The sequence below is a fragment of the Pipistrellus hanaki genome (assembly GCF_964339955.1).
Source record: "Pipistrellus hanaki genome assembly, chromosome: 7".
Taxonomy (NCBI): domain Eukaryota; kingdom Metazoa; phylum Chordata; class Mammalia; order Chiroptera; family Vespertilionidae; genus Pipistrellus; species Pipistrellus hanaki.
Window position 1 is genome coordinate 67,567,261 of NC_140509.1, and position 12,460 is coordinate 67,579,720.

Consider the following 12,460-nt stretch of genomic DNA (forward strand, 5'->3'; position numbering starts at 1 on the left):
GGGCCCAGTGCACAAATTCATGCATGGCCGGGGTCCCTCTGAGTGGCCTGCAGGGATTGGGCTGAAGCCCTCAGTCCAATGCTTCCTGCAGCTCCTACCTGCTGCTCCCACTCATCCTGGCCCCACTGTGCCTGCCGAGGACTTACACCCAATCAGTCCATGAGCCCTGCGCCTGGCACCCTCCCAAGGGGAGTGGCCTGTGGGATAGGGCTGAAACTGGTTCTCCGACATACCCCTAAGAGTCCCCGATTGCTAGAGGGTGTAGGCCAGGCTGAGGGACCATCAGGCTGGGAAGGGGCCACAGGAAAGCTCCAGGGCATGTCTGGCCCATCTCACTCAGTCCCAACCAGCCGAATCCCAGCAGCAAGCTAATCTACTATTAGAGCATCTGCCTCCTGGTGGTCAGTGCCCATCATAGTGACTTGTTGACTAGTTGACTGTCTGCCCCCTAATGATCAGTGCACATCATAGCAAGCAGTTGAGCAACTTTAGCATATCATTAGCATATCATGCTTTAATTGGTTGTTCAGTTGTTTTGCCATTTGGTCTGTTTGCATATTACTCTTTCATTATACTGGATACCTAAATCAGAATGCACCACCAGAGTTATAACCTTTGTTAAAAGTAGGTATGTACATCACAATTGTTAGGACAGATGAAAAACACATTAAACACGTATAATGTATAGCTCCTAGGAGGAGCTCAATATAGGGGTGGGGAAACATGAGTTTACAATTGCAATACAATAAATACATAATACAAAAATAAACTGTTTTGTGTAATCACAACTGTAAACCTACTTTTGCCCACCTCTGTATAAGTCATCCATACCCATTCACAAATGTTCATGAAGTAGCACCAATTATTTGATAGATACAATGGTTAATGCTGGGGCTAAAAAAGTAAAGTACAATGCAAACAAAACATTTTATAGAATGACTGTCCAAAGCTTAAGAGGATATATGTACACACACACACACACACACACACACACACAGCAGGAGTGTTTAGAGGAATTAGTCAACCTAGTTAAGATTCAATGGATGGACAACATTTGGGCTGAGATATGCAACAGTATACGTTTACAAGGAGGGATTTTCAGAGAGAGGGGATAAAAGTGTGCAAGAATTAGGGCATGAAAAGATATCAACTGTGGTGGTGCACCTACTTCCACATTGCTGAAGCACAAAATCCCAATGAGGCAATGAGAAGTGAAGCTAGTCAGGCCGAGGGACTAGGCAAAATAACTAATTTTCTTCTCAGATCACAGAACATTTTCAGGAGTTGGCATTATCAGATTTACATTTTCAGTGAAGTCATCCTGGTTAGTGATGTGGAGATGGAACTCCAGGGGTCAACCCTTGAGCCAGGGGGACTCCTAAAGAGGCCCTCTTACACTAATCCTTGGGAGATGCCCTGAAGGCTGGCATTAGGCCGTGGGCATGGATATGGATAAGCTATACACCAGGGTGTTATAAAGGTAGAATGCACACGGTTTTGGTATGAGATGTATTTAGGACGCTCAACAGGTGAGATTGTCTGCAATACTGGGAGGATGGTGGCGGCTTCAACCACGACAGAAACCCAGAAAGTGTTTGCATGGAAGGGGAAACAGTTGGGTCTGAGATACATTGGGTTGGTAATTTCTGCCTTCTCACAGGACTTTGAGAAGCAAAGGAGGTCTGCTCTGCAAGATACAGCGATGCCAGAGGCAATGGAAAAAGCTAGCCTCCGAAGAGAGATGCTCCACGCTCCCGCCATCCAACCGAAGCAACAGGCCACACCGCGGGGCTGCAGCCAACTGAAGACGGGAGAGACTTGTCCTGCATTTTTCCAGCCCCGGTGACTCAGACCTAGAGATGGCGCCTGGTGCATTAAGTAGAAAGTGGGAGGGGGCCTCGGGGCGTAGAAAATGTTGTTTTTCTTCTTGTTCTCCTTCAAACACATGCTGATCACTGAGCGCCACACGATCCGGGGATAACTTGTCCCCTGACATTCGGTCTGCGGTGCAGCTCTGCTCCCGCTCGCCTGCGGGTGGCTGCGAGCGCGCGGGGCGCGACGAGTCTGTTTGGTTCCCTCGTTCGGGTTCCTCCTCTTTTGGGGGATCCCAGACAGCCTCCCCGGCTCGCTCAGCCCGGTCCCGTCTTCCCCAGCTGGGAGGGAAGGCACCTCTGCGGCTGTGGCTCTGAGCCGCAGAGGTGCCTTTGGGGACTGAGTTCAGGTTCTCGGGGCGCCTTCCCGGGTTCCCGGGGTCCCTTTCCGCTCCCTGCAGGAGCGCGCGGCCCTCGGAGCGCGCACCCGGGCGCAGTGTCAGGGCGCGTCCCCCCGCAGATCTCGGGGCGCGGCCGTGGGAGGCGCGGGGGGCGGAGCCGTGCGGGGCGCCCCAGCGGGACGGCGGTCCAGGCCCCGCCGCGTCGGTTGCCCTGGGAACCGCGGGCGGTGGTGCTGACGTCAGCCGGCTGCGCGATGCCCGCTAGGAGGCCCCGGGCCCACTCCCGGCGCCCGCGTTTCCGGCGGCTGCGTCGCTCGTGTGGCCGCTGAACTGCCAGCCGCCCCTCCGGGCGCGCGGGGCCGCTTCGCACCGTCCCGGCGTCGGGCGCAGTGGGACGGGCTGTCGGATGTCCGGCGTCTCCTCCCCGTGAGTACGCGGCCGGCCTGTGCCTGGGGAGCGGCGGCCTGGGGCTGCGCAGGGCCGTGGGCGCCTGGGCCGCAGTGCGCCCCCCGCTGGCTGACGGCGCAGCGCCGCCCAGCGGACGGGAGCGGGAGCGCCGCCCAGCGGACGGGCGTGGTTTTGGGAAATAGACGCAGTTGCCCGCCCCCTTCCTTCCCAGGCTCCAGGGATCTGGAGAGTTCAGCCTGGTGTCCCCACGGAGTGGATGCAGTCTTTGCTTTTTCCTGCTCCCGGTTCTGGTTTATGGTAAACGCTTTCAAAAGAAGTCCCGTTTCATCCCTTTTCGGATGTCGCCCTGGTGCTGATATTGACCCTGTGAATGCCTTCTTTATGACATCTGAGAAAAGGTGATGGGGGCGTTTTAGTTTTAAGGGAAAAGCCAAATTAATTAGTAGGGTCTTTTCGATATGTATAAATAGAGGCAAAAAAGTAGACTAAGACTCTCTGCTGTGAAACACCTGCCGATTGGAGTGTGTGGCCTCTCTCTTCACCTGTTGCATTAATGATTGCTGTCACTGCTTGAGCTTTCAGGAAGATGATCAGATATTTTTAAGACTATGGTAAATTTTAAAAAGATATTTGAGATAATTCAAATACCAAGAGGATTCCTAAACCATGTGTAGAATCTTGTTTATTTGGGTAGACTATCATCGATTTATTAATTGAATTTTGTATAAAGGGTTTTTGTTTATTTTTCCACCTATGTGCTATAAAATTCTTTAAAGAGTTTTCCAAACCTCACAACTTTTTCTCCTTTTAATCTTTAGTCATTTATTGGCTAATAATCAGGTGGTTTGAGAAAAAGTTCAATGAGATGAAACATAATGCAGTTAATTTTCCTATACCGTTAATCTCTTAATAGCACCCGTTAAAAGGATTGTGAGGGAGAAGATTTAAATTAATGGCACATGTGAGATTCAGGAATGTCCTTTTAAGTCTGACTTTAATTTCTGCCATTGATGTTTCCAGTCACATATTGTTCATTCTATAATGTATTTGCTGTGGTATACATTAACACTTAGATTGTTTCTGTATTGTATCTGGTGCATTGTTAACTAATATTTACCAGTTGTGCATTAAAATACTAAATAGTAAATAATGTAAATTCATAATTTACTTAATGTATTCTACCTATCACATCATTGTTTTAATACTGTAGTAATGATCACAAAGTAATTTTCTTGAGCACCTACTATGTGGTAGCTACTGTGCTGATCACTTTGCTTTTCAGTATTTCCTTTTCTCCTTACAGTAAAGTTGGTGCCATTTTAATTTCTCAGGCAAAAAACCAACAGAAACAAAACAAAAAAACAACCAAGAAACTAGCTTTAGTGATATTATGTAGCTTGCCCAAGGCACATTCTGTAAGTGGCAGAACAAGGGCCTGATTCTTTTTGACCCTAGAACCATTCTTACTGACACCTCTGCCCTATTTTTAAAATGAGAATACATGAGATGAAGAGAACATAGGTGTAGCCCTCCAAAAGGCAAACAGAACATTTTGTCAGCTAGAGGGAGGTGTGAAGATCACGGCACTGTGGGGGCACAGAGAAGCATTTAATTGCCCCTCAACGTTAGACCGATCTCTTACAGAGATACCAATTGCATTGAGCCTCAAAGGATACTGACACATTTGCTAGATGGACAGGGAGATAGGGCATTTCTCATGAGAGAGAGGTTTATGTGTAATGAATGGTACAAAAGCAAGAGTTTGGCACATTTGAGGGCTGCAAGTAGTTTTGCATGGCTAGAGCTCAGAATGTGTGTAGTGAAGAAAGTGGAGGTGAGAAAAGGCAAGGGGTCATTCCCATGGTCTTTTTGTCTTGAAGCTACTGCCACCTGTCACTGTCTTTGGGGGTCGGGGCGGGGGGAGGAAGACAGAGGGAAGCAAAATTGCTGAAACAGTGATTTACATCACTGTTTCTTCTATAGGTCTCACCCTCCATTCACTCTTCACCTGCAGCTGCCAGGTTTCCGCCCCTTCGTGAACAGCTTTGCACTGTGCCTTTCTGATTGCAGATCTAGTGAACTCACTTCAAAACTTATTGTCATTCTTGGCACCATAAAATATAGATTGACTCTTTTCCCTTTGGTTACTTACCTCTCCCAGTTTGTCACCTCTCTTATGTCTTTTTACTTAAAAAAAAAAAAAAAAAATATATATATATATATATATATATATATATATATATATACACATATATATGTGTATGTTTTAATTTATTTCATTTATTTTTATATCTTTACTAGAGGCTGGGTGCATGAAATTCATGCACTGGAGGAGGGGTTGTCCCTCAGCCCAGCCTGCACCCTCTCCAATCTGGGACCCCTCAGGGGATATCCAACTCCCGGTTTAGGCCCAATCTCTGTTGACAGTCGGATATCCCTCTCACAATCCGAGACTGCTGGCTCCCAACCCCTCACCTGCCTGCCTGCTTGATTGCCCCTAACTGCTTCTGCCTGCCAGCCTGATCTCCCCCTAACCACTCCCCTGCCAGCCTGATCAATGCCTAACTGCTCCCTTGCCAGCATGATTGCCCCCAATTGCTCTCCCCTGCCAGCCTGGTTCACCCCAACTGCCTTCCCTCCCCTGCAGGCCTGATCGCACCCAACTTTCTTCTGCACTTTTTTCCTTGCAATCATCACAGATATAAATGATGCCCAAAACTTTATCCTAGATCTCCTTGCTTGATTACTATACATCCATACTTTGGAGATTTTGGAGGTTGAGTCAGACCACCACAATAAAGCAAGCATTGTAATAAAGTAAGTTGTATCTTTTTGCTGGTGGAGGGTTTTGTGTTTAAAAAACACATCTGTGAAGCTCAGTAAATGAATGAAATAAAACAAGATATGCCTGTATTCTGTTGCCTACCAAGCATAATCTGACTATAGTATACATGTGCGCGCATGCACACACACACACACACACACACACACACACACACAGTAATAATAGTTGTCATTTTTTAAAGGCTTGCCATTCTCTAGGCATTTGTGCTAAGTGTTTTACTTTCGTATTCTTATTTAATCTTTACAGAAACACTATCAGTGGTTTACTATTATTTGAAAGATTAGGAAATGGAAGTCCACAGAGACTAATCTACTGGCAGAACTAACATTTGAATTGAGAAATCTGATGATACTTATAGCCACTTAGTGCATCTCAGATACCCATCTTAACATGCCCACTGAGCTCACTAAGTGTCCCCATAAGAAGTATAAATTACAGCTGTAGCTGGTGTTTATTGAAGTTTGTTCTGGACTCTGTTCTAAATCATTCAACCCTTACAGTAACCCTTTGAATAGGCCCTGTTGAACTGATTTTACAGATGAGGAAACAGATTACCTAAGATCACAAGTAACCATTCTAGGCATTGGAGGCAAATTCCAGGCCTAAGGTTTTAAACTACTCCTCTGTATTTCTCCTATAATGCACTGTATTCCATTTAATGGTTCTATTTTCTATTTATTCTATTTCCAGAAACATAAGAATCATCCTTGAATCTCTGTCCTGCCTTTACAGTTGTTTTTATTTAGTCTTTCTAAAATGTAATAAATTTTCTGCTCAAGAGAAAAGAACACAGGTTAAGTTGAATATAAGTAAGCTTTGCTGATTTATAGTCATAGTTTAGCTCTTTTCCTATATATTAAATGATCATGGAATTTTATAAATATTAAATAATTCTCTGCTTTATATTTTTCCTGTCTCTGTGCTGTCGGGGTTCAGTTACTGATTTGTTATTTCACTTGCCTTTACAGCCTTTCTCTTTTTTAATTTGGGGTCAATTGGAAAGTAGGTGACAAGGCTTTTAAATCTGTATTTACTAAAAAGTAAATATAGGGTCTTATCATCAAAGTATAGGAGATTTTAGTATGTGGATGTAAGGATATTTGTTTTGCTTGTGTACTACTTAGTTGTTACCTAACTCACATAATTAGGTGTGTTTATATAATCACTCTTTTTCTTTTGTAAGCATTTCTTCTCTTTTCTGTCCAAAGTACCGTAATACCAGAATAAAATGATAATTGCTGAGCCAACTCAAGTAATGTTTTCCTTTTCCTTTAAGCAGGTTTAGTTTTATTCTTAGAAACATCTGCATCTTGGGCCTGGCTGGTGTGGCTCAGTGAGCTGGGTGTCATACCGTGCACCAAAAGGTTGCTGGTTCCATTGCAGTCAGGGCACATGCCCAGGTTTTGGGCTCAGTCCACAATAGGAGGCTGGCAGGAGGCAGCTGGTTGATGTTATGTTCTCACATCAATGGTTCTCTCTCTAAAAAAACCAATAAAACTATTGCACATATTATGTTCTAATGTAGGAATTAATGTTTGTTTAGACATACTTTCATCTTTAAGTAAAGTTGGCAATTCAGAAAAAAAACATATATATATATATATATATATATATATATACTGAATTTACCCATAGTTTTGATACACAATATCACACACCCACATATTTATTTGAGAAAGATGGGATGAATGCTTGAGCTCACCTGTATTGTAGCAGCATTTTCAGTGGTAGGTTCAGCGATTTTTAAGTTCATTATCTGTGAATGTGCATATTTGACTAACATAAGAGTGTGTGCTCTTGCGAAAATCAAGCCTGAGACGGAATTTGGTTTCTCAAAGGTGCATTGAAATGTTTATTTTTTACTTGAAATACTTTATTAAAAGTGTATAAAAAGTATAATATACCAAGTTACATATTAATTGCCTTTCAATTTTTTATTTCAGATATGTGACTATTTTATTCAAATGCGATCCAGTTTGCTTCACTTTATGTTGGACTCTAAACTGATTCAGATGTATTCAAGTTATTTACATAAGATTGAGGTAAGAGAGATTGGTATAAACATGATGACACTATTTGCCTAACGAGTATATTATAATTTTTATTTGGAACTTCCATATTCCAAATAAATCCTCTTTGTTTTTAATAGGATCCTGAGTGAGTTAATACTTTACATTGGAACTCAGTGCTTTCCATAAAACTGAGATTATGCCCACTGGTGAGACTTTTATGAAATGTATGTATACAACACAATTTATTTATTTTAAAGTTTGGATTATTTTAATGGGTGCTTTAACAGATTAATGAATAAGATAGATGTTATCAACTAAATATTAACACTTAGAGATATTGAGAATTTGATATTCTATTTTCTACTTAATGTTTGTAATTAAGGTTAGCATGTATTCAATGGATGGCAGTTTAGGACTCAACTGGACAAAGTAAATAATAATTACAACAAATGGTTAGTTTTCATTTTTAATCATCAAAATGGATGTTTTATTCTAAACAGTCAGAGGCAAACTTTTTCCTAAAATGCAAACCAGTAGATATTTTAAGGTTGGTCTCTGCTACAACCACTGAACACTGTCATTGAAGCAGCCACAACAATTCTTAACAGAGTGTGCATGGCTTTGTTCCAATAAAATTTTATTTACATAAACAGGTAACTGGCATGCAGGCTTTGTTTGCCAACATCTCCTCTGGGACATTCATTCATTCAGCATTTATTTAATAGATGTTTGAGTATTTATTCCATGACAGATCCCATAATGGTAGCTAAGGATGTAGTTGTAAACCACACAGTATAGTGGGAGATACAGATGGTTTATTTCTTTATAGATTTACACAAATAATTACACAGTTTCAAGTTAAGTGCTGTGAAGGAAAGGAATCATCTGCTTGCTTGAGAAGTGGAGAAATTTAATGAAGTTGTTAGTAGCAGTTGTACTTTAGAAGTATTATTACACAGGCAGCTTAATACCAGCCATGCAGGGAGTGAGATGCGTCCACACCAAGACACAGCTTCCCATGGGGAGGAGCTTGTTCTGATAGAGGATCTAGAAGGGCAGTATGGACAGAATGTAGGGATCTCAGGGGACATTGTCTTGATTTGAAGCTGTAGGGGTAAGTGGGCCAGGAAGTATGAATCCTGCAGCACAGGGAGGACTTGTTTTATTTCTTCTTAAGTGAAATGGGAAACTCACAGGGTCCCAAGTAAGAGGAGAACAGGATTTGATTTATATCTTAAAGGAAAAAGCAACTTTCAACTTTTAATATTTGTTGAATGTTGATTGTTGACTAGGCAAGTGTTAGCCGTTTTTCATGGAAAATGATCTTTGGCATAAGAGTATTCTGATATTATAGGTAAGGAACACATTTAGAAATGTTAACTAACTTATCTAAGGCCATATAACTAGGAGTAGTAGAAGCTACTGTTGCATCATAAATAAAAAGTTAACTTACCAAAGGAAACTTTTAGAGGTTGTAACCCAAAAGGTTAGAGGGATACAGATGAGAGTGGTGTCATCAACGTTAAAAGGAAAGTGTTTTTTGTTTTTTTTGTTTTTTTAAGAATAAAGGACTGGTTAGTTGTTCTAATGTAGCGGGAGAATGCATGCGGGTACTTATAAGACTGTATTCTTTAACATATTAATAATGTAGCTAAGTTATAGTAGATTTATTTAGAAAATGACACGAGTCTTTATTATATGTAGTTGAGAATGAAGCCAAAGTCAAAACTGAAGCCCATTTTGAGGAATTGCTTAAGACTCCCAATAATCAAATATGCGAAAGAAAAAAACTGAAGAAAAACATTGGCACATCTGGAGAAAAAATCTCAGTGAGTGAGTGATTATTTGGTAATGGTGACTTACGTATCTGCATAAAGTTATGACTTTTCATAAAGACTCTAAGGAACTTTGGAAATTGAAAACAAGTTTATATTATGGTCAATAAAATGTGATAAAATGAAATTTACATTAGAATCAACATCACTATTGGAATATTGAGTTTAGCCTTGAGTGCTGTCCTACAAGAATAACATAAACACTTCATACATGTTCTGATAATCTGTACATAGTTTTTTTTGTGTGTTTTTTTTTTGAGGGGATAGTAGTTTATTGATGAATTGTAGACATCCTACATTTCACTTATAGCGAATTTACCCTATTTATTGTCATGTGACTTGTTTATTTTAATATTCTGTCTGGTGGACATCAATGCATTGTATACTAGCATTGTATATTCTCAAATGAGGCAACAATAAGTGCTAATGTTGGCTAGAAACAGCTGTACATAGCGAGAGGTTCATAGTACACCAGTGTACTTCTTACTGCACACCAATTTAGAATTACTGGCAGAATGGGGATGATGAGGTCTCCCCTAATGCATACTGTCCTAATATGGAGTGTGCGTCCTCCGGTGGTACCCGTATACGGTATGGTAGGGAATAGTGACATTCAGGGGATGGAGCATTGCATATTGGTATATGCCCTCCCCTTGCGAAAGGTGGGGTACATTGGTCAGAAACAGAAAGAATGCTGGAAACAGTTGTCTGCAGGATATCTTTATGGACTCAGTCAAAGTAGAGCCGCCAATTTTCTCTCACTGTCAGAATTTGGCTTTTGTATTTCAGGCCAGATACAAAGGCTAAATTAAATGGATACTCAGGAAATGGGGTGAGGACAGTTCATTTACCTGAAGTTCAATTTTTAGATGTTGGGGAGGGACAGACAATTGTGAGGTGACTAAGCATAATCTACTCAATCTCTTTTGGCAAACACCAGGCCGTTCAAGGTATCTTTTCATTCATAGATAAGTAGCCTAGGAAAAATATTTAGAATTATTTTTCTGGTCAAAAGAATGGGAATAAATATTCCTGGTGGAAATTTAAATTATGTTTTGTTCATTATCACTGTTTAGCCTCTATCATCTTGAGTTTCTCCTATCTCATTTTATTCTTATAAGTTGTTTCATTGAGGTGATATCTGCTTTACGAATGACAATTTCTAAAAAGTTTATTTTGTGTGTTAAATTAACTTTAAAGGGTGGGAAATATTCTGGATTCTCTAGCTATTAATAATATCCTTCAGCTTGGCCAGAGTGCTCAGTTGGTTGAGCACTGAAAGGTTTCTGATTGGGGAAAGAGGTACCGGTGTGTGCTTAGTTTGTCATTTGATTTAACTTGGGAATATTTGATCTTTGCAGTATTTTCAGTGATGCATTTGGACTAATTGCAGGTTGATCCTAGAGCTATCAAACACTGTTGGTTTTAGAATGTGATTACGAAGCAAGATAAATGACCTATGCATGCTTTCTGATGGGGAACCTGAAGTAAGCTCAGTGGCTCTTTCACCAACTTCTCTTCCTTAGTGTATGGATCATTCTGCCAAAGAGAAGATAGCATTTGAAATTTGAGCAGTTAACTTCTTAAAAGTCATTAAGGACTTTTTCACAAGTTAACTCACTTGATCAGAAGCTACCCTCAGAGATTGCCAATCTGATGTTGGGAGAATGAACTAGGACAGTGCTTATCAGGTGCTCTAGGATGTCACTGTTCAAGTAAAAATATTATATAATTTTTCCAGTATTACACATTATTGAGCACTAATCACTGTGTTTTATCTTTACATAACTAAACTATGCTTAGCTGAAACTTTCTTATTGTTTCTTCCCCTAGCTTAACACTGTGAGAAGCAATCCTCGGAAAATGAAAGAAACGGAAAGCGGTGAAGTAATTGCTGCTAACACTAATAACACAAAGAAGAGCATGCGAGTCCTTAAAAACAGACCAAGCAATCCACAGTCAACAGCTGAAAACCCAGATGATGATGGGAGTGTACAGGAAGACAAGCAAGGACAGGCAAATAAGAGGACTACAAAAGCAGTGTGCCAGGTGACTGCACAAGAAATGGAACAGGAAACTTCTGAGAAGAAGGTGGACTTTCTACATCAGAAAGTTCAGATGAGGTTACAACCAGGTTTTGCTTATCATAGAAGTGAGAAGGCAAATGAAGAAAAAGGAAATAATTTAGATGAGGAAGAACAACTGAAAAAAGAATACCAGCTCCAGGTAGCTGAAGAAATGGCAAAGGAGATTAAGAAGAAAATAAGAAAGAAACTCAAAGAACAGTTGGCTGACTTTCCCTCAGATACTTACTTGCATGATGACAAATTGAGCAGTGAAAAAAAGAGAAAGAAAAAGAAGAAAGCGCCAATCCTGCCTGAAGCTGAAACAAGGTACTTTATATTCATAGATATAAAATGCCTTCTTTAAAAAAAACCTATTATTTTCAACTTGAAATGATATCTGTAGTTTCACAAAGAAAATTCTTAAGACTTTCATTTGGACACATTGACAGTACAGTGTATGCTAAATGTTTTACGGAAGTTAACTCATTTATTCCTTATAAAAACCCTATAGGGAATAGTAGTATTATCTTTTATAGATGAGAAAACTGAAGGGTTTATGTCACAGAACCAGTAAGAAGCTGAGCCAAAACCTTAGCAGTGTTGTTCCAAAGACTACCCTTAACTATTCACTTACATCTGCTTTTTTAAAAAAAAAATATATATATATATTATTGATTTTTTACAGAGAGGAAGAGAGAGTGATAGAGAGTTAGAAACATCGATGAGAGGGAAACATCAATCAGCTGCCTCTTGCACATCCCCTTGTGGGTATGTGCCCACAACCAAGGTACATGCCCTTAACCGGAATCAAACCTGGGACCTTTCAGTCTGCAGGCCGATGCTCTGTCCACTGAGCCAAACCAGTTTTGGGTATTCAGACCTATTAATGTGGGCTACTCACAACAGTGGGCATTTGCTTCTCCAGAGGGAGAATTCACAGTCTTTTTGGAATCTAATCCTATTCATAACATCTATTACTTTGGTCATACACTTGTCTGCTTTGAAGTATCAAAGGGAGGGAATTAAACAAGACTATGAATATTAGGAGATAGGAATTATTGGGGGCCATCTCATTGGATGTT

The 12,460-nt window shown here is 40.9% G+C and overlaps 1 protein-coding gene across 8 annotated transcripts in view; it reads left to right on the forward strand.

Annotated features, from left to right (window-relative positions):
* The first annotated feature begins 2,347 nt into the window (after positions 1–2,347).
* AHI1 (Abelson helper integration site 1) overlaps positions 2,348–12,460 on the forward strand; it is a 139,959-nt gene continuing 129,846 nt past the window's right edge. For all 8 annotated transcript variants that reach the window (XR_014795469.1, XR_014795470.1, XR_014795471.1 and 5 more), the window contains exons 1-5: positions 2,348–2,638; positions 7,409–7,507; positions 7,615–7,701; positions 9,182–9,306; positions 11,146–11,705. Coding sequence is in view for 4 of the 8 variants with exons in the window: in XM_084889392.1 (XP_084745518.1) it covers positions 7,674–7,701; positions 9,182–9,306; positions 11,146–11,705 (713 nt within the window). In the remaining 4 variants the exon portion in view is untranslated. The remainder of the gene's footprint in view (positions 2,639–7,408; positions 7,508–7,614; positions 7,702–9,181; positions 9,307–11,145; positions 11,706–12,460) is intronic.